Below are 23,263 nucleotides of genomic sequence, written 5' to 3'. Positions count from 1 at the left end.
CCCTCCTGAAGTCCAGAGCACTTCTTGGCTTCCTTGGCATGTTCCCTCCAGCTCAATACCATGAAATGTGTCTGATCCCTAATGACCTTTTATTTGACTCTTCTCCAAGTTCAGTTGTATATTGCATTCCCCACCCTCCACTCTCCACCCTCTGCTACCACACCAATATGAGGTGAGTTCTTTCTATCCTATTAGGGCATGTTGGGTTTTTTTCAGCCTGGTCCCTCAGAAGTCACTGCTTTGCTTTCAGTAGATATCTTTGCACTCAAAACAAGTTAGGCTGATTTCGTGAGGGGTTCCAGAGCTCTTTCAGCGTTAAAGCAGAGCACACTCTTGATAACCTTGGGAGCCAGTGGGTTATTCATTCATTCAATCAATCAACCAACCAGTATTTATTATTGTCCTTGATGCACCAGGCGCTGTTCCACACACTGAAGATACAGCAATGAATAAGACAGACAAAGATCCCTGGCTCACTGGAGTTTACATTTTACTGAAAGGAGACACATCATAAGCAGAAAAGATTATAAGTAGTTCTACAACATATTAGAAGCTGATAATCGTTATTAAGAATAGAAAGTAGATCTAGGTAAAGAGGATCAGGAGTGCTGGGCACAGGGGTGCAAAATGTAACTAAACAGTAGGGCCTATGTTGACTCATTGAGAAGGTGACATTTGAAGAAAGACTTGAGGGAGGAGAAGGTGTTGAAGAGAGAACAGCCAGTGCAGAGGCCCTAAGGCCAAGAGTGAATTTGGCACGATTGTGGAACAGGGGAGAAGCCAGTAGGACTGGAGTTGGTAAGGAAAGAGGAGAGTTGTAGAAAATAAGTCCAGATAATGGAGAACCTTTGAAGCCACCATAGGGACTGTGGCTTTGTTCTAAATGAAATGGGGAGACATGGCAAGGGGCTGGAGGAGACGAGTCACATAATCCAACTTATGTTATGCCCCTCCCCTGTTCAAGACAAAGTATTTTCTTTAGTATTTTTCCTGGAAAACAACTCTTTACTTCTGGGAACTTCCCAAACCCTGGGGCTGATTAATCCCTGTAGTTTGCCTCACCAAATGTGGGAGATGTTCAGAGTTCTAGAGCTGCGGGCCTTGGCATTTCTTAAATATCCAGAATCAAGGGCAGCTTGACTCTACTTCTTAAATGACTTTGTTCACGTAAACATTTGAAAAGGGCCAACAAGGAGAGGGAAAGCTCCTTCAAGGCAAACTATTTCCATTTCTTTTAGTTCTTTTAAAAGATTATGTATTCCTGGGAGAGAATTTTCATACCTCACAGCCTGTTTGATCATTGGCATAATTCTTGCCGGAAGAGTTTCATATTCTTCATTCTTTTGAATATTTGCTATCTGGAGAGTTTTGTTTCCATCTGTTGCTCCCTGGCTCTCTTTTTGGTCCCTCAATTAAAACAAATCTGCTGAGTATGAGTCATGGTGACCAAATGACCTCCTTTGGGTTTTTCCTTTGAATGTCTCCTCTCACTTAAATACCAAATTACCAATAATCATTGTACATGGTTCCAGGACTCTCTGACTTTGAATTCCGTAATGCAGCTTTCAGTTTTCCTTGACAATTTTCTAGTCTACACATAAAATTGCTACTAAGGTTTGGAGATTTCTACAGAGAGTATGTGAGAAGGAATATGAAAAGAAGACCTAAAAAATGACAACCCCAGAGGTAATGGTTATACCATCTTCGGATGCCTGTGTGAATTAATATGGATGGTTTGTGTCGGCCTCTACAAATGACTGGAGGTGAAGTGTCCATGCAGACACTCAGATTGCCCTCTATCCTAATCCATATACCTGAATGCAGCCAGGGGAAAATTCTGGTGTTGCTTCTTGTACTAGATGAATACCTAGTACATGATGCACTACTCTCCTGTTCCCTCTTTTCTCTGTAGGAGCGCTAAGGAATTCATCGTTCTTACAGTTCTGCACACTCATCAGGTGAGTGAGCCTCTTTGCCATCTGCCCTTCCTCCTGACTGAGAAGAGATGACATTTCCATGTTGGAAAGCAACAGTGATGGGGTTGGGGTTCAGAGACTACAACCAACATATGAGCCAAGGATTTAGGAGTGAACTTAAAGAATACCTTCTGAACAGCATGTCTCTGCTCATGTCCAAAGCTGAGGATTTTGAAGGGCTGTGCTGTGCTGTGTTCTGTCCTGTGCCTTCTGCTTTACCCCCTTAAGCTGCCCACTGCCTCAATTCCGAATACAGTTTCGACTTCTTTTTGGCTGTACTCCATAAATGTATCTGTCCAATGTGAACTCTCATAAAGTCCTGGATGATGATAGGTGCCAATCTTATTCATATAAGTTACCTACAATGTATGAGACACAGCACCATATGTGATATAATTTAATATAAAGTTGCTGGGGAGTACACTTGGACAAACAGATTCATCTTTGTCCTGGTACAATCACTTAACTGGCTTTGTAACCTTGGATGAGTCAGTTCCCCATTCTGGACCTGTTTCATCATCTGTACATTGAGAGATTTAAAATAGAACAGTGTTGCCTAACCATACCTGATCATAATAGTTGCCAGGCTACTTATTAAAAGTAAAAATTTCTAGTCCCCTCTCCTCAAGAGTTGGATTTAGAAAGCTCAGTGTCCATTATTGGTTATATCCTTATAGCATTCTTAGCTTAAATGCACAAACCCAGGTACACAACTTCCATGTGCAAAATTCAGAGCCCTCACTCTACCTCCAGCCCACCTGTCCCCTTATTCATGTCCCCAACAGTCCTCTGCACCCCAGCGTGGATGCCGCACCCTCAATGTATAGCCACAGGAGAGGTCACATCTGTTGGGGGTGGGGGACGTGAAATTAGGGAAGGCTTCAAGGAGGAGGCTGCACCTGAGCTGGACCTTGAGAGATGGGGCAAGATTTTCCATAGAGAGATGACACAGCGAGGGATGGAACACAGGTGCACAGCATGGGCTCACCAGGCAAGAGCAGGATTGAAATCAATCTTAGTTCAAACTAACTGCCTCTCCCCATGGCCCCCAGCTCCCAGACCTCTTCTGCATCAGTGTGAACTTCACTAACACACTCATACACTCACACACATATACACACTGACAGATACACACAATACACTCACACATTCATTCACAACCTCATACATAATGACTCACATGTATCCTCACACGTACACTCACACACATACACTCACCCGCTCATACCCATACATATACATACACACACTACTCACATATACACACACTCATGTGCTCTCTCACATATGTACACACATGCTTCCAGGCAGATAGGCCTTTCTCAGTTCCAGTTCTCTTGTCTCTGGGCAGGCAAGCCCCCACTCCATTGTTGTTACCAATAGTCCCCTCCCCACCACTTTGCTGCACGTGTGCAGTTGTCTCGTGGGCAGTAGGCAGTCAGTCCCAACCTCCCATCTCCTGTCTTGAAAATGACCACCATTTCTCCCACTAAAACGTGCTTGATGTGTGGTTAGAATTTACTACTCTGATCAGAGACCCAGTGTGTTTACTTTGTTAGTCAGGTCTTCTCAAATTTCACCTTCTTGCAGAAGCCTTCCCTGAGTATCCTTTCTAAAATAGCATCTACCTGTCACTATCTTCTGATACTGCTTACTTTTTCTTCAGAACTGAAATATTATATTTTTAAACTTTTCTTTTGAAATAATTATAGATCACAAGAAGTTGCAATGATAGTAGAGGTATACCATGTACCTGTTACCCTGTTTTACCTTGTTTCTCCCAGTGGTTATATCTTATATAACTATGTGCAATAGGCTGGGTGCAGCAGTTCACACCTGTAATCCCAGCACTTTGGGAGGCCGAGGCAGGTTAATCACTTGAGGCCAGGAGTTCGAGACCAGCCTGGCCAACATGATGAAATCCCATCCCTACACAAAACACAAAAAAATTAGCCTGGCATGGTGGAGCGCACCTGTAGTCTCAGCTACTCAGTAGGCTAAGGCATGAGAATTGTTTGAACCCAGGAGGCAGAGGTTGCAGTGAGCTGAGATTGCACCATTGCACTCCAGCCTGGGTGACAGAGCGAGACTCCATCTTAAAAAAAAAAAAAAAAAAACTATGTGCAATAGCAAACCAGGAATCAACAATGATACAACATATGTATATGGTTCAATATGATTTATCACATGTGGTTTATGTATCCACCAACACAGTCAAGATACCCCATTTACCATAATATTGTTATTATACGTTGCATGCCTGTGACAAAGTATCTTATGTACCCTAGAAATATATATACCTACTACGTACTCACAAAAATTTAAAACTTAAAAAAGTCACTGGACAAGTCTGTCACCAAAAGGATTCCTCATGTTGTCCTTTTATAACCACACTCACTTCACCCCCTACACCCAATCCCTGCCAACGACTTTACATTTCCCTAATTTTATCATTTCAAAATATTATATAATGGAAGCAAAGCATTGTGGCTCCTGTCTGAAATTCCAGCTACTTAGGAGGCTGAGGTGGGAGGATCACTTGAACTAAGGAATTTGAATCAGCCTGAACAACATAGAATGAGACCTTATCTCTAAAAATTTTCTTTTTAATTTAGCCAGATTTGGTAGTGCACACCTGTAGTCCCAGCTACTTGAGAGACTGAGGCAGAGGATTGCTTGAGCCCAGGTATTGGAGACTGCTTTGAGCTATGATAGCACCAGTGTACTCCAGCCTGGGCAATAGAGCGAGACCGCTTCTCTAAAAACAAATAAAAATAATATACAAATATAATTATATAATATGTAACCTTTGGGGATTGGTTTTCTTCACTTAGCAAAATGTCCTCGAGATTCATCCAACTTGTTGCATGTATCAATATTTTGTTCCGTTTTATTGCTGAGTAGTACCCCCACGGTATTCCTGGTGTGGATGTACCAGTTTGTTTAATCATGTACCCATTGAAGAGTATCTGGGTTGTTTCCAGCTTGGGGCTACTAAAATAAAGCTGCTATTATTTATGTACAGGATTTTTATGGGCATAAGTTTTCATTTCTGTGAGATAATGCCCAAGAGTATGATTGCTGGGTCAAATAGTAAGTGTATATATAGCCTATTAAAAAACTGCCAGACTGTTTTTCAAAGTGGCTGTGCCATTTTACATTCCCATGAGATATTATATTTACATGTTTATCATCTCTGTCCCTCATTAGAATGTCAGCTCCATGAGGGTAGAGGCTGTATCCCCAGCACCTGGCACAGAGTAGGTGCTAATAAATATTGGTTGAAGGATGAAGGAAACCCAGTTTCCACCATCAAAGCAACCTAAACAAAACTCAAGTGTCCAAACTTAGGTGCAGAATAAAGGGCATAACACTCACCCCAATCTCTATCTCAACTTTCCATCCCAGTGCCTCCAACATTTTCTTACCCCTGTTCTGCTCACTCTGCAGGTCCCAACCCATGGCCCCTTTGCTGAGGCCAGGCTGATTTCCTTCTCCTTCTTAGGTACATTTCCTTCTTAGGTCTTACTGCCCTGTGGACTTTTGTCCTTGTACTATTCCACATCTCTTCTAATACATGTCTGTTTCTTTTAAGACCTTGTTCCGATACTAGTGTTCTCCAAACAGCTTTGCCTGACTAACCTCAATGAGCATTTCCCTAATCTGTTCATTCACTCATCAAGCATTTATTAAACACCTACTATTCTGGACATTCTTCTAGGCTGGAAATATAGCAGTGCACAAGACAAACATGGTCCCTGCCCTCATAGAGCTTACATTCTAGTTGTCAGCCTTGTGCTCTCTAAACCCTGGGAGCATAGAAGTGGATGAGTACACACACACAGGGCTAATTGTCAAAACATTTAATGACCTGTACAGTAGAAGTCAATCCAGTCAAAATATAGCCAGTAATAGCACTGGAGCAGAGTCTTGAAGTCCTCTTAATTGTGCCAGATGTTAACCCTGTAGTTGATCTACATTTGTAAGGAGGTCCAGGGGGAGAGGTCAGGTGGCATCCAGGAAGCTTAGGGCAGTGCCTACTTACCAATCAGTGTGAAAGAATCTCTCCATATTTTACAACTGGTGTGGCCATCCCAGTGCATCCCAATTGAATGTCAGGCTTACATACATGTACAGTCGATCCTCATTATTTGCAGATTCCCTATTTGCCAATTGCCTACTCCCAAAAATTTATTTATAACCCCAAAATCAATACTCATGGCACTTTCCTGGTCATTTGCAGACATGTGCAGAGTGTGAAAATTTTGATTTACCCAATGCACACGTTCCCAGCCGAGGTCTGACAAGGTGATGCTCTGCCTTCTTGTGTCAGTTCTCATACAGAGGTAATCAGAGGATGGAGACGATAGGGGGCAGTGCAGTGTAGTGCAAGAAACAAACTGCAGTTCTGGGGCCAGTTGGACAGCGTTTGAGTCTTGACTCTGGCACCTGTGAGTGGAGTGGCCTCAGGCAAGTCACTTAACACTTTGAGCTTCATTTTCTCTTTGTAAAATAAAGAACATAGAAGCTACTAGGATGAGTTGTTTTTAAAATTTAACACCATAATTTATGTGAAATATTGGAGCAGGAGTTCAGTATTCACTATTCAGTGTTCATGGAAATGTTATAGAACGTAACTACCTTAACAAGTCTCCACTGACAGATATTCTCTCTTTAGCTATACTGAAAGCTTCTTGAAGACTCCCAATATGTGTTTAATGTTATACCCCCTACATCACAGAAAATAATACTGTGTTCACAGCAGGCACTTGGCATCTCATGGGTGCAAGGAGACTGCTGCCTATTACAGAACTCTTGTCATGTTAAAGTTTGATTACCACTACTTCCAGAAGACAACCTCCTAATAGGTCCAGGATGTGCCTAGGAATCTATATTTGTTTTTTTTTTTAAAAAGACACTGGACCAGACAATCTGCAAGTCTCTTTCTATTAATAGCTCCTACATTCTGTGGCGGATAATGGCCTAATACCTACTCCTACATACTGTGGCTGGTTTTTTTTTTTTTTTTTTATAGAGTCTCACTCTGTCACCCAGCCTGGAGTGCAGTGGTGTCATCTCAGCTCACTGCAACCTCTGCCTCCTGGGTTCAAGTGATTCTCCTGCTTCAGCCACTAGAGTAGCTGGAATTACAGGTATGTGCCACTACACTGGCTAATTTTTGCATTTTTAGTAGAGACAATATTTCGCCATGTTAGCCAGGCTGGTCTCGAACTCCTGACCTCAAGTAATCCGCCCGCCTTGGCCTCCCATAGTACTGGGATTACAGGCGTGAGCCACCACACCTGGCCTGGTAATGGTTCTTGACCCTGTTTATCCATTAGAACCATCTGAGAAGCTCTGAAAACAATTAATACTCAGTTCTGATTCATTCAAGCAGCAGAGACAGAAAAAAAAGAAAACATAAAAATATTGGTACTTGGGCTCTTGCCCTGACTCATTGAATTAGAAGCTCTGGAGATGAGACCCTGGTATTGGTCTTTTGAAAAGGCTCACCAAATGATTCTGATATGGAGTCTCTCTCAGATGACATTTTCCTTGTAAGAGTGACTCATAGCATGGCAGACAACTGGGGAGAGGGGTCACAGGAGTTCTTTCCCAGGTCCCCTCAAACCATACTGCATAGATAGCCACTTAATAAGCTTCTGTGTATTTAAGGGTGTTCCTTAATCTTTGAATTACCAACTAGTCCTCATGACTGACTGGATGTTTATTAATCTTGAAACCCTTAGACCTTGGCACACAGTAGGTAATCAGTAAATATTTTTAAACAGATAAAGTACTGGATTATGACCAAGAATTACCCTGATAAAGCAAGCACAGACAATCTGTTTCAAATGAAACCCTAGTTTTCTGGTTCTGAAAACAGCCTGTACTTAAAGAACTGGAATCCCCTCTGCTTGGAGCCACCTGCCTAGAAAAAGAAAGCCAAAATAATGGGACCCACCTCAGAGAAACTGGTTTTCTACAGAGCTTCCTGACATATAGTGTTTGTCAGATGGTAGATACTCCAACCATATATGCTGAATTAATGAACTAATTCATTATTAATTTTAGCAATCATCTAATATATTTTATGCCATGTCTACTATGTGCTTGGTGCTAGGGGAGACATATTAACATAAAATGGCATCTCTGCTTATACAGCCTGGTTGGGGATATGAGTGATGGCAGTGTGGATTAACAGGAGTACTACAGGAAATCCAAGAAGGGGAATTGAGGAGTTGGGGAAGGATTCAGGATAAAGGTAGAGTTTGAACTAAACTGTAAAGTGATGGCATTTAGCTGCTCAAAAGGACACTGTAGACCCTGAAGGATGGGGACAGGGAGAAACAGCGTGAGGTGGGTCCAGGAGTGATAGCAAGCCCAGTGTGTGCAGGGAGCTGTGGGTAGAACCACCAAGTGCAGCAAAAGGTGATCTTGGAGAGGTGGTTAAAGAGTCAGTGTAGTTTATGGCGGGCTTTGGAAGTCAGGCAGAGGATATGTTCATGTCCAGGCAGTCTTGAGTGCGGGAAGGAAGGCCCCCTGGTTCCCTTAGTAGTGATCTGGTGAAACCAGGATGGCCCTCCATTGTCCTAGGCTCCCACAGTGGTTGCTATAGTAATTGATTATAGGTAGGCTCAGGTGTCAAAGGCAGTGAGCCAGAAGGGCCAAAGCGAGGCCCTATCTTGCTCTAAAATATTTGGCCCTATACCTGACTTTGGTCAAGATCTAAGTGATCACAACCCTGACATCTGTACTAATACAGGCACCAAATTTTAAAAATTGTCAAAAAATAACCAGCTGCTGAATTCTGCACTGAGGGAAAGGCAGACTCTCTTCTATTCCTTATTCCACCAAGCTGCTGGCTTCACAGTTGCTTCAAGGGGCTTGCAGTGGCCCCAGAGGTACTTAGCAATTCTAGTCCCATGTTTCAGGCCAAAATTCATTTTAGCCAGAAAGGGTACCTGTTGCAAAATGAGATTTCCAGCTGCTTGGAGAAAAACATAGGGTCAGTGAAGAGCTCAAACATTCCAGCTTTAAGGTGCTCAATTAATGTATACTTAATGGATTGGGATATCTTCAACAATGTTGATTTCTGGGCCCCACTCTTCCAGAGATTCTAACTTTTAAAATCTGGTATGAGCCTAGGCATCTGTACTTTAACAAGCACTCCTCAGTGATTCTTATCATCAGGCAAGTTTTAAAAACAGCTGGTTAGTGCATGGTTATGAATTAGTGCAGAAGTTGGCAAACTGTTTCTCTGAAGGGCCATATAATTAGTATTTTAGGCTTTGCAAGCCATATGTGGTAGCACGAAAGCAGTCACAGGCAATACATAAATGAAGATCACGGCTGTGTTCCAGTAAAGCTTTATTCACAAAAACAGGTGGTGAGCAAGATTTGGCCTATGTAGGCCTGTAATTTGCTGGCCCCTGAAGTGTATTATGCCTTCCTGCTACCGCATTCACATTTTGACCAGGGCCTTTCCAATTCTCAACATTGTAATATAAAGGAGTGCCCCTAATATTACAAACTTCAAGCCCCACAGCTGAGCTTTGAAGATGCTTTGGGACAGGGAGGCCTCTGAGAGGCCCCTCATATCACACTGCAAAACAGGCCTCACCTGTGTCTGAGCATAAGGCTAGATGTGACTCCATGACATCTAGCAGAGACCAGCTGGCAATGAATGAGTCACCAGCATCAAGGCTGAAGACTGAGAATAGGATGGAATCTTAGAGACCAACAGGACAAGGGTCAATGAGGAATGAAGTATAAACAAGCTGAAAATAACTCTGAAACAAACACCTGGAAATGATTATAATCCCTGAAAATATTGGCAATGTCATTTCCTCCTTTGTGATTTGTGCCTATAATTAACTGAATCTTTGGTTTTCAGTGGTACAAACAGAAACTCACTAGGACAGGATCTAGTCTTGCATCTTTGGTAGGGATAGCAAGGATGCCATCCTTTTCACTGTGGTGAAAACATAAAAGGATACCAGTTGGGGTTCTTCATTTGTTTGAGTCCATTACATAATACCAAGGTAGAACCAGAACCAGTGGATGAAAGATCAGGAAAGGACTCCCAGTTTTAGCCTACTGTGGGGGAATAATCACTAAGCAACGGTTCAGGAAACCTGGGTTCTGGTTTCGGCTCTGCTACTCAATTATTTCAATACTTTGGGTAAAGTATATCCGCTTCCCAGGCCTCCATTTCACATGTGAAAATGAAGGTTGAGCTGCATGGCCCATTCAGGTCTCTAGAGATGCCTCGTTCTACACACTGTGCCATGCAGGCATCTGAGGGCAGATGATGGCAGAGAAGAGAGGTGACTGTCAGGTAGAAAGATTCCACTTGCCTCATGTTTGTGGCACCTTGGTGGAACTTTGGATGACTGTGGAGATGGAATCAAACACAGCTGCCTGAGCATAGCTACAGATCTTTCTATCTATCTTGCCCCTTTCTCTTGCTTCTGCCTCAGCCTGTAGTCCCTGCTCAGGATTGGAGCACCAGGCTGTGAAACACACAGAGGCATTTATCAACTCCATGTATAATCAATACTATAATCACTTTTTGCAACGATCTCCAGCTCTGGATTTCATTGTGCTATATTGTCTGCTGCCAACAAATTGCCCCTTTGGCTCAGGATGAGAAGTCTAAGGTTCCTTTAGCTCAATGGTTCTTAATCTTGGCTGCATTTGGAAATTATCAGAAGCTTGAAAAAAATACTGATGCTCAGACCTCACCCCCAGGAGTTCTGATGTAACTGGTCTGTGGAGGGCCCTGGGCTTCAGGATTTTTAAAAGCTCCTCCCAGCATTTCTACTATGCAGCCAGGACTGACACTCACTGCCTGAGTTCTTACTGGACTCAGGTGAAACAAGTGGTTTTTTGCAGTCTCCCCTCTATGGGAATGAGATTGCTGGCTCTGACAGAGAACACAGCTGGGACCAGGGCCCAAGACACAATGAGGACGTTTGTTTCTGATGTGTATCTTAGGGCCCTGCCCTCCTGTGGCTGATCTGGTAAATGAATCTCAACTGCAGTGTAAATGGTAGATAATAGCTTAATGTATTCCCAGCTGGCAGGGACCTTCAGGGCCTTAACACAAAGAAATTCCTGATTGTAAGACTCGGGCTCCATGGCAAGGTCCATAGGGGTGGTGGTTTGAAGTAGCCCCAAACCTGATTCACTCCCTAGTCCTCTTCATCTCAGTAAATGGCAAGTCCATTCTTTCAGTTGAAGTCTCTCTTTTCCTCACTCTCATATCCAGTCAGTCAACATAGCATCCTAACTCAGTATTCAAAATATATCCAGAATTCGCTCACTTTTCGACTCCATCATCACCATCCTAGCCCAAGCCTCCATCACGTTTTAACCATATTCTTGCAGTTACAAATACTATACTTACCCCCAACTGGTCTCCATGCTCTTGCCATTGTCCTCCTACACTCTGTTTTCCACACAGCAACCAGAGCTTCCTTTTAAAATGCACATCAGACTCTGTTCAATCAAATCCCTCTAGTGGAGTGAAATCCAAAGTTCTCACCGTGGTTTACAAGGTCCTCCATGACCCAGCCCCCAGCTGCCTCTCTGAGCATCTCCCGCCTTGCTCCTGCTCCATCACGCCACTCCAGCCACCTTGGCCTTCCTTGCAGTTCTTCATACACCTCAATTCACCTCAGGGCCTTTACTGTAGTTTCTGCCAGAAGCTTTTCTCCGGATAGCCTGGTGGCTCTCTCTCCCTCTCTTCCTTAAGTTTCTGCTTAATGTCTCATCCTTAGGTCTTCCCTGACCATCCTGTCTAAAATAACCTCCCACAGTGGCCGGGCGCCGTGGCTCATACCTGTATCCCAGCATTTTGGGAGGCCGAAGTGGGTGGATCACTTGAGGTCAGGCGTTCAAGACCAGCCTGGCCAACATGGTGAAACCCCATCTTTACCAAAAATACAAAAATTAGCTGGGCGTGGTGATGCCTGCCTGTAATCCCAGCTACTCGGGAGGCTGAGGCAGGGGAATCACTTGAACCGGGGAGGCGGAGGTTGCAGTGAGCCGAGATCACACCACTGCACTCTAGCCTGGGCGACAGAGCAAGACTCCATCTCAGAAAAAAAAAAAAAAATTAAAAATATAACCCGCACAATTCTCCTTGTGGCTATATATCCAAGGGAATTGAAATTAGTATGCCGAAGAGCCATTGGCATTCCCGTGTTCATGGCAGCACTATTCACCATAGCCAAGATATGGAAACAACCTAAGTGTCCACCATCAGCAGATGAATGGATGAAGAAAATGTGGTATATAAATACACAATGGAATACTATTCAGCCTTTAAGAAGAAGTAAATCCTGTCATTTGCTACAACATGGATGAACTTGGAGGACATTATCCCAAGTGAAATAATAATAATATTATTATAAGCCAGACACAGAAAGACAATACTGCATGATCTCACTTATATGCGGAATCTAAAAACGTCAAAATCGTAGAAGTGAAGCATAGAATGGTGATTACTAGAGGCTAAGGTTGGGAGGAAATGGGGAGATGCTGTTCAAAGGATACAAAGGCTCACTTAGACAGGAGGAATAAGTTTTTGAGATCTATTGCACAGCATGGTGACTATAGTTAATAATAATGTATTGTGTATTTCAAAATTGCTAATATAATACCCTCACTACTCCCACTCTAACTCACTCATTCTCTTGCGTAGTCCTTTACCCTGCCTTATTTTTCCTCATAGTCCTTCTCTGCTACCTAAAAGATATTTATCGTCTGTCTATCCCTGCTGGAATGGACACTCCATGAGGCCAGGGAGTTTTGTCTGTCTTACCCACTGCTCTATCCCTCATCACCTAGAACGGTGTGTGGCATGTAGTAGGCCCTTGCTAAATTTGTCAAATGATTGAATAAATGCCCCCCCCCCCCACCAAAGACAATGAGGATGCCCCTCAGCACGACTCCTGTATTCCTGATTGCTGGACCATACAGAGCTCAAGCAGGGAGCTAGAATCCAAGGGGCACCCTGGAAAGGCTTAGTTTCCAGTGTTTGCTAATCATGCTTCCGCTAAAATTGTGGAGAGTTTTCAAGAACTAAAAGCCGGTCAGGCATGGTGGCCTGTAAGCTCAGCACTTTGGGAGGCTGAGGCAGGTGGATCACCTAAGGTCAGGAGTTCAAGACCAGCCTGGCCAACATGGTGAGACCCCATCTCTACTAAAATACAAAAATTAGCTGGATGTGGTGGCACATGCCTGTAATCCCAGCTGCTCAGGAGGCAAGGCTGGAGAATCACTTGAACCCAGGAAGTGGAGGTTGCAGTGAGCTGAGATTGCACCATTGTACTCCAGCCTGGGTGACAAGAGTGAAACTCTGTCTAAAAAAAAAAATTAAAAAAAAAAAAAAAAAGCCTGGCTGATTTTGGGGGCATTTCTTACAGAATTGGATAAACAAAGTGGTGCAGAGCCCAAAACTAGAGAGCCAGGAGACTTGGGTTAAATCTCTCACATCTCTATTCCCCAATAGTGTAGTAACTGTGGAAAAATCCTTTTGGAGTGCTAGGTCTCCTTTCTCCCACATCTAAAATAGTATTTATTATGCAACTCCTTCCTAGGGGCAGGGCATGTCTGTGAGATGAATAAGATCATTTCTGTAAATTCTATGGGATGCTTATATTCAATGTAATAATAATAAAAAGACATCTTTTAGGTCTATCTCACATTAAGAAAACCAAATATATAAAAACTCAATGTATGATATTACTAAGAACTTTTGCAAACTCATCTAGACCTAGAATATTATAGTGGGGTTCAATCTACCCAAATTCAATTCATGCCCAGCTGTTTCAGAACACACCATTATATAGGGAAGCATTTAGCACATTGCCTTGCACCTAGTAGGAATCAATATTTATTATTGACTCCTTGATCAGTAATGCAAAGTGTACCTGTACTGGGACATCTTGACTCTCACGTGACAAAGGTTAGGCTTTCCCTAGATATGGAGAACTCACCATCTCTCTGTTCTTTTTCCAGTCCCCCAAATCTGCTTTCATCAGTGCTGCGAAGAAGGCCAAGCTGAGGTCCAATCCTGTGAAGGTTCGATTTTCTGAGCAGGTGGCAGTTGGAGAAACAGATGCAGTAAGTATAGCTTTGGCTCCATCTCCTCAGCCCCTGGCCATAATCTGCCTGGCTGTCAAGCTCTCGCTCTGGGGTACTTATAGTGGACAGCTTTCCCAGGGATTAGAGTGGGAGCGTCCAGGTGCTGGGGGGAGGGGAAAGTAGTAAGTGAAGAGGGATATGTGACATCCAGAGAGGCCCCAGGTATTGTGGGGAGAAGGAATATATATATTGATTCACTCAAGATCCTTCTGATGCTTAGAGAAATTGCCATCCCTAACACAGTAGCTTACACTCAGAGCAAGTGCTCCATAAACATCTTTTGCTACTTGATAGAAACAGGAAGGAAGTAATGGCTTCCTGAAGACCCAGGGAATGAGTGGCTGGTGAAATTGAGCTCTCTTCACATTTAAGTGATCTTGCAACTCCACATCTTAACTGGAAAAGGCCATGCAGTGATGAGTGAAGTTACCTGAGGGAAATGATACAGACTCTCATTAAGTTACCAAGTTTTTATTAGGCACCTGCTATGTTCTTAGCACCAGAGGGGAGGCAAAATAATACCTGTTCCCTGCTACCAGATACCTCTCAGCAATGTTGAGGGGGACAAGTGGTTCAGATTAAGACAATGCAAAATCTGCTACTGGGTGGTATTGTTTCAAAGGACAGGTAATATTTGACAGCCCATGCCATGCAGCTGCCAATTTGGGGAGTCTTGGCCAGCCGCAGTGTTTCTCATTGCTTTGGGAGGTTTACGTGCAATGAACTGTCGGCTCCAGATGTGCAAATGAGAAGAGGCAGGTGAAGAGCAGAAAAGAAGTGTGTTAAGCAGTCATGCATTCTGGCCGAGTCCCTCAGGAATCTGCAGAAGTTAGTAATATCCCAGTGGGGACGGACGGGATAGCTAGAGCTAACAGGCACTTGTGTGCTTTTGATAGCTGTGATGGGCAGATCTATCTGGAGGCCCTTGGCATTTATGTGCTGAGGCACAGCCACAGTTCTCGGGAGAAGATAGCAGGCCCAGACAGAGCAGGAAATCAGCAGGGTGCCAGGCACTTCTATATTATTTGAGGTAGAGTTAATGAGAAGAAGAGATGGAGGACACAGGTGTCTTCCGTCTCCATTTCCCTGACTCTCATTCCCAAACTCAGCCTATCCCTCCTCCATCTCTGCATGAGGAAGGCTGGCAAACCCAGGGGACTACAGGACCCCACTGGGCAAGCTGTCTGAATAATTGATGGTTGGGATCTGTGTCAATCCTAGAAGAAAATGTTAAGAGAAGTGATAATTGGTGAGCAAGGGGAAAAGGAGTATATGGAGCCCCTGCAAATCAGGGTGAAATAGACCCCAAGGTCCAAGTCACCAGGAGGATGTTTGTGTCCTGAGTGCTTGAAAACTCAGAGGACGTATGACTTGGATTTGGGAAGTATGAATAGGCGCATCCTATCCCATCTCAACATTGCAGAGTAATCTGTCAAGGGCAGGCCACCCAGTGAAGAACTCCTTCCCTTCCTCCCCACTCCCCTCCCCTCTCTTCTCTTCCTCTCCCTTCTACTTCCCCTTCTCCATTTTCTCCTTCCTCCACCATGATTCCCCTCTCCATACGTCACAGCTAGGCTACAGGCACAGCTAGGTTAAAAGCATAACAATGCCCCCACTCCAGTCTAATCTGAATGCAAATGCCACAGAGCTAGGACCCACTAGAGTTACTTCTTTCTCCGACAGGCCACCAGGCATAGTGTGAGGCTCTTGTCTGGGTGAGAGACAGACATCAATCTTCCAACTCTTGCTGCACTCGTGAAATTACTGATGTTACAACAGCACCCTCCTCCATGCTGCCACCAGTATGGACCATAGCAGCCTCATCACAGGTCGGGACCTGGGGGAGTCCAGGCCCAGGTGACTCCAGGCTCTCCTATCAACCCTTTCCTTTCGTGTTCCAAGGCTTTATTAAGCAGCCAGAGCAAAAATAAATCCTGTGGGCATTCCTTGCCAACTCTATTTTTAAGCAAATTCAATTAAGTAATTATCTGAGTCCGACCCAGTGTGCTAAATAAAACCTGCCACCGCTGGGATCCGGGGCCTCTGGGCCTGGCAGAGCAAGGCATCTCAAGATCAGGGAGGGAAGCAGGGAGTCACACTCTTCCAATTTTATATCCCATCATTTCCCACCTTGGCTTGACCACAGCCAAGCTTGTCTCTTGGCTCCTCACCACCATCAACCATACCCCAACCCAGGAGGATTTGCTTGTTCCTCTTTCCATGCTTTGTCCATGATCCATGACAGTCTCTAGGTCTGGACTGTTCTCATCTGGCTTCTCAAATCATCCACACCCACTGTCTCCTTCAAATCAAAATCCAATTTGCTTTAAGTAGGAAACTTTAGCCATCTTATACCTGTTGGTTTGATAATGTGTATGTGTGCCAAGTCACTACAACAAGAATTTAAGACTGGACTGAAATCTCCTGTAGCTCTCATAGAGACTTAGCATAGTGCTGGGCATATGGTAGAGGTTCAGTGAATGCCCAGTGAATTAAGGAATCTTGTTATCTCTGCAGCTTTTCCATTCCTATAGAACTAATGATGATGTTGGCCCAGGGAAACGGTTGGGATGAGAGTGATCATTCAATAAGTGCACATCAAGCACCTACTGCCCATTCATTGAGCAGCCATTTATTGTGCACCAAATATGTGCCAGGAACTTTGTTTAGTGTTGGGACTACAAAGATAAATAGGATGTGGTCTTTGTGCTCTCATTTCACCATTTGATTGTGAAGGACAAATATCCTTCAAAAATATGATAAAGGTGAGTTTCAGCAACATAGCGAGACCCTGTCTCTACAAAAAGTAAAAAAATTAGCTAGGTGTAGTGGCACATGCCTGTAGTCCTAGCTATTTGGGAGGCTGAGGTAGGAGGATCACTTGAGCCCAGGGGTTTGAGGCTGCAGTGAGCTGTGGTTGCACCACTGCACTCCAGCCTAGGCGATAGAGCGAGACCCTGTCTCAACAAAACAAAACAAAATACAGTAAGAGCATTGTAAGAAGCGTGCATAAATTGCTATAGGAATGCATGGAAGGACCAGGTCCAAGTATTTGATGATATTAGACCAAGGCTTTACAGAATACATATTTGAGCTGGGTTTTGAAGGATAAATAGGAGTTTGCCAAAGAGGAAAAGAGAAAGGCAGGGGGAACAGCTTTTCTTTCTTCTTTCTTTTAGAGTCCTCAGAGAAAGAGAACAGCCTTTATTTAGTGAATTTTTATTAAGAATGTCTCAATCGGAGTCAGTACCGCCCACTCCTAGAGAGCTTTTGAAAATGTCTGAGGGCCAGGCATGGTGACTGTCACCTGTAATCCCAGTTGCTACTGGAGAGGCTGAGGCAGGAGGATCGCTTGAACTCAGGAGGCAGATGTTGCAGTGAGCCGAGATCACACCACTGCACTCCAGCCTGGGCGACAGAGTGAGACTCCGTCTCAAAAAAAGAAAAAGGAAAGTAAAAAATAAAGAAAGAAAGAAAGAAAGAAAGAAAGAAAATGTCCGAGGGTGTTTCAGGTCATCCCAGTGCTTTGGTGTGCTACTGGCACTTCATGTCTCAGGGTGGGAGATGCTAAGTGTTGTGCAGGGAGTGGGACAGTCCCTGAATAATGAAGAATCATCCGAGGTATGGAGGTGTGAAAGAGGCGTGGGTACTAGGAATAGGCAGGGGTCAGGTCAGAAAAGGCCTAGGGCAGGGAAAAGGCAGAGCAAAGGCCTTGACAGGACATGATCTTGGCTTGTGAAGAGCCTCAGGGAAAGGGAGGTATCAGGAGATAAGATCAGTCTAGAAGCTTTGTAGCAGGTGTTTAAAAAATGTTAGAGATAAGATCAGGTGGGTGAGATAGACTCCAAAGGAGGCCGCTCATCAGCCCTTCAGGGGTGTGTAGTGATCCCTATGCTCTGATCTGTGGAGGTTTGAACTACAGTAGAATGTGGGTGCTCCATGTCAAATGGAGGCGAGCTTTTGATATGCCTCAGTGTCTTGTTGGGGAATTTGGTTCTGGTCCCCATGTATTATCGATCTGCTCTTTTCTCTGTCTCTGTCCTCCTACACCTTTGGCTCTCTGTCTCCATCACCTTTTCTCCTTTTTCACACCCTTCCTCTGGCTTCCTACCTCCTTTTAAATGAGCCCCTCTCCTTGTCCTTTCCCTGCTTGTTCACAGAAAATGATGAAGAAAGAAGCTCTCCTCCTCATCCCCAACGTCCTGAAGGTTTTCTTAGAAAATGGGCAGATCAAGTCATTCACATTTGATGGTCGGACCACTGTTAAGGTACATACAGTCTCCTCCCCCTGGCCAGCATTGCCGTCTCCAGAGTACACGCGGTTGCATGTCCTGTGTTCCTCTGAGTCTGCACATAGCTGCTTGCCACTGGAGTAAGGTGGCCTTTAAGTTCTGGATGCTTGTTAGCACAAGGCTGCAAAAATGCAGATGAGAGTGGTGGTAGAAGTTTGCATGCCCAACTGTGTGCTGGTAGTTGTTAAACCGTGTGTGTGCACTTATACTTGTGAACTGCTTTGTGTTTGTGTTACATGGGTCCTTCAGGACTCTTAAGAACTAAGGAATATGAAGATCATTAAGCCATTTATAAAGCAAAAGTGATTTATATTGATACAATAACACCTACACCAGTTTATGCATAGAAATCAACACAGTCTCTTGGGAGATTAGCTTAGCTATGCCTTGCCTTTTAAATAACAACCTGACCTCAAGCACTGAACCAGGATTGGAAATGTCCAGCCACAGCCCCTTTGGCTATTCTTTTCACAGGAAGAGCAATTACTGAACTGTGATTCTTAACAGCTCAGCCAGGTGTCAGAAAGTCCTAGCGACTTTTCTCTAATCCTTAGGAATAGAAGTGATGATATGATTCACCCCCAGATTCAACTCTGCTCTGGGACAGAAATATCCATTCCTGCATCTTCTGGACTCTCTCCAGAAAGAGAATGCCATCCCCAGAATGAGTATTTTAATGCAACTAATGCCGCCCAAACTGCTGGGCAGCTACCGCGCCTGCCCAGAAAACCTAACTTGGTCCACAGGTACCCTGAGGTTCCCATACTGGGACCAAGGCAATCCCATAAGTAAAGAAATTCTTGGGCCAGCAAACGTTTGCTAAGAGGAGTTATCAGGTACTCAGAATGGGTCTTGCCAGTGATTTTCAACCAGGATTGGTGCCTCCCACTCTTAGAGAGCTTTTGGAAATGTCTAAGGGTGTTTTAGGTCATCCCAATGATTTGGTGTGCTACTGGCATTTTGTGTTTACGGAGACGCTAAGTGTTCTGCAGGGAGGGGGACAGTCCTTGAATGGAGAATTTTTTTGAAAGGTTTAGGCCTAGGTGGTCCACCAGGGGACCTAGGACCAAAACATACTACTTAGGGTGCCATAGAATGTTCTTTTGTCTATTGAAAGGGGCATGGGAGGGGGCATTGAAATAGAACTAGACCACCCAGAAGGTGCCCAAATGTGCCTTCTCCAGATGTGAATATCGCTTTGTGTCAGAATTCTCCTTGGTGGTTTATTCGTGGTGGTATGTCCATTGTGGACTCTGTCTCCATACTGGAGGGTTTAGTGCCCTCTCTTTCCCCTTGGAGGCTTCTCTGAAGTTCTCCACCTCACATCATCAGTGCCATTGTGGCTTCCAGGTAGCCCTAGCCTTCCAAGACAGCAGTGTTCCCCTCGCTTGTGATCTCAATCTGACTCCAGGAAGGGTGTGCTGGCGACTTATTGGAGCTTTGACAGGCTGCCAAGCCACTTGTCCCAGAGAGGTACCTGGGTGAATTGACAGCCTGGCACAGGGGCTGTTACACTTGTAACACCAGTTGGCAATCGCCGGATTGGCTGTCCGCAATCCCAGTGCAGCCAAACTGCAAAGAAAACCTCATCTGTCCCTGACAGAGCTCCAGCAACACTGGCGCCTCTGTGACTACTTGGACAACACAAAGAGATGCTCTGAAGTACCCACCAATTTCCAGCCTAACATTTGAATAACTGAACGTCTTTCAGTGTTCATTAAGGAGCTTGTTTGGCAACTGCGGTTGTAAGGATGTTTCATATTCCCAAGCTTGATTCTTTCCAGCCTTTGGGGGCTGAGAGATGTTGACTCCATGAACACACATTGGAGCCCAGTGTATAAGCCAAAGTCATAGCAAATCAGTGGCAGAAGTCTCAAAACTGATATTTGTGCAGCCCCTACTGATATGTTTGCAGACACCCTAATATTAAAAGTAGGGCAGCAGAGCAGACGGAACCCAGAAGTAATCAGATTTATGACTGTACACAAAACACATGACATAGTTCCTCTGCGTGGATACGTTTTTCAAGTGCTAAATTGATCATCTATAAAATCCAGTTATGGTCAAAAATGAACATTTGCCAGTACTCAAGTCACTTGATTTAGATTACGAATCCAGAAATAGTATACTTTTTAATCATATAAAAGTCACTTTTGCTTTTATTCATTCCTTAGAGTTGACAGACAATCCAAGTGGATATTCTGACTTATAGAGAAGGTGAAGGGAGAACCAACACAGTGCCCGGCACTTAGTAAGCATTTAAAAGATAATGTGTTGAGTGGAAAGAAAGAGGTAGGGAGGGAGAGACATGACCTTCTTTTGCCATATGCCTGGCCAGGTGAAATTCAGAAACATCTACCTCTAACCCCCTGCACCTCTTCCCAGGGCCCAGGCCTCTGAGCAGCACTCATGGATCACTTTACTCATTGTGGATCACAGACCCTGGGCTACCATAAAGGCCAGTGTTGCAGCCTTCTCCCCCGGGACTATATTTCTTTTCTTGGTGTTTAATCCCCCCTCCCATGTTTGGTGCTTAGAATAGCTTAGGGCCAGAACCAATCTCCCTCTCAAGGCTCTTTTCTGTCCCACAGGATGTGATGGTAACATTACAGGACCGCCTTTCCCTGAGGTACATTGAGCACTTTGCTCTTGTCCTTGAGTATGCCGGGCCAGAACAAAATCACAAGTTTCTGCTTCTTCAGGACAAGCAACCCCTGGCTTATGTAAGTAACTCTTTTTTCCAGATAGCTTTGCATGTGGCCTCTAGTAGAGAAGACCCAAGGCACTCACTGTCTGGAAAATTTATGATGATATGCTCAGCCGGTTCCCAGAAGTCACAGTTCTCACCCAAAGCTGATATTATCCACCTCCAGAGGGCTTTTGGCAGTGGCCTTTGTGAGCTGAGAAGAGCATGAAGATCATTAGTCTTGGTCTCTAGGGGGAAGAGTATGGGGTGATTCACCGCATGGCACCCAGAATGCTGAGATAAGGAGCAGTTGCAAGTCTCCTGTCTCCTGGAAACCCCACATGATAGATTTTTCTGCTTCCTGGGAGAAAACTTGGCCTTTTGCATGAAGACTGTTATGGAAGGGTCAGGGAGTGGGCCCTACTCAGCCAATTCCCAACTCCCACTTGTCCTAGGACGCAGAAAAATCTATCCTAGGACAAGTGGGAGTTGGGAATTGGCTGAGTAGGGCCAAAAATAGGCAGCATGTCACCCACATCAATTTACAAGGTAGAGCAGGAAAAAGTATCCGGTCTTTCTAGCCCTCACCATATGGAAAAGGGCTGGGGAAATCCAGGATTGCTGGATAGCATTTCATCAACAGTGAAGCACCAAGAAGTGTCAGAGATACAATCAAAGCCAATCAGTACTATCAAGTAGGGTGGGACAGAGTTGGAGAGGAACAGTGGAAGAAATACCTTTTCAGAGTCTGCATGAAAGCCAAACAAAACCCCAAATCAGACACAAAAAGATGAAAGGATTTTTGGAAAGAGAGATTCAAGTTTAGCTCTCAGCCAAATGCAATACAGAGACTCACTGGTGGGAAGGAAAGGTTGTGGGCGTCCTGCCTGGAGGGAGGCCTAAGCACCTCCCTTAACCCCAAGCAACCCTTTGAATTCAGTTGGTCTGTTGTTCCAAATGGGATTTTAAACTTTTTTATTATGAAAACTTTCAAACATACACACAAGTGGGAAGAACATAGTATCATTAACCCTATTACCCATTCCCAGGTTCAACAATTATCAATATAGTGCCAAGATGTTTCATCTGTACCTTGAAACAATATTTTAAACCTTTGATTTACTCTAATCAGCAATTTATTCTGCTTGAGGCTGAGCCCCTCTGCAAGGTAAAGGCATGAATCCCACAGCAAGAAAAGAGCCTGAGCCATTGCCAGTAGCCCTCCCTTCCTCTCTAGTGTCTTGGGCTTTAGACCCAATTGTTGATAAAGGTCATGTCCTAGATAAGTGATTTGAAAATTCCTGTTATTTTGGGTCAGAAGTGTGGAGAAGACCTGACTCCTCACTACTTTCCTCTAAGGGTAATTGGAATCAGCCAGATGGGAGACAGAGTAGGAAACAACAGCTTAGCTCCGCCCCAAGCCCCACCTTAAGGAGCCACTGAGCTGCCTGCCCAACACCCCAGCCATTGATTCCAGATCTCTTTTCTTCTCGCCTTTCATCCCTGGAATTCAGGTGGTACAGCGGACACACTATCACGGAATGAAATGCCTCTTCCGAATAAGCTTCTTTCCCAAAGACCCTGTGGAGCTGCTGCGTCGGGATCCTGCTGCTTTTGAGTACCTATACATCCAGGTAGAGTCTGGCTTGGGGATACACTGACAGACCAGTGGACAAAGAAGCAGGCAGGCTGTTCTGCCATCACAATGAAGTAGCTGTATAAGTTTTTCCAACCTCCAGGTAGCCCTGAAGGCCCTTTCCTTCCTTTTCTGCTACCATTGTAGGCCATGGCCAAGTTGACTGGCCTGGTTACCTGAGCTGGCTGTGGCTCAAAGTCCTGTCTATTTGTCCACTCAGATCTCATCAGTTTTCAGAAACAAGCAACCCCAGTAACTCTGGCATCCTCACAGGATCCAGTTTAACAAACCCATTTGGATTTCAACGGGTCCCAACCCCCAATACCTAACTCCAGTATGAGATGATTCCCAATTCAGTTTATCCAGAAACATTTACTAGACACTTACTCTGGGTTAAGCCGTATGCTAGGTACTAGCAATCAGAAGTGAATGAAGAACTGTCCTGGCTCACTAGAGCTTATATGTGCGTGAATAATATGACAGCAGTAGGGTGCAATGAAGATGAGGGCACTCAGGA

At 44.4% G+C, this 23,263-nt stretch overlaps 1 protein-coding gene across 1 annotated transcript in view; it reads left to right on the top strand.

The window, feature by feature from the left end:
• FRMPD3 (FERM and PDZ domain containing 3) overlaps positions 1-23,263 on the top strand; it is a 73,887-nt gene that overhangs the window by 5,322 nt on the left and 45,302 nt on the right. Inside the window, 5 exon segments of the mRNA XM_033201371.1 lie at positions 1,913-1,958; positions 14,007-14,111; positions 18,293-18,400; positions 21,016-21,147; positions 22,625-22,744. Of these exon segments, the coding sequence (XP_033057262.1) occupies positions 1,913-1,958; positions 14,007-14,111; positions 18,293-18,400; positions 21,016-21,147; positions 22,625-22,744 (511 nt within the window).

Source organism: Trachypithecus francoisi, unplaced genomic scaffold (assembly GCF_009764315.1).
Source record: "Trachypithecus francoisi isolate TF-2019V2 unplaced genomic scaffold, Tfra_2.0 Lachesis_group6, whole genome shotgun sequence".
In the NCBI taxonomy this organism is placed as follows: Eukaryota; Metazoa; Chordata; class Mammalia; order Primates; family Cercopithecidae; genus Trachypithecus; species Trachypithecus francoisi.
This window is presented reverse-complemented; position numbering and strand designations above follow the sequence as displayed.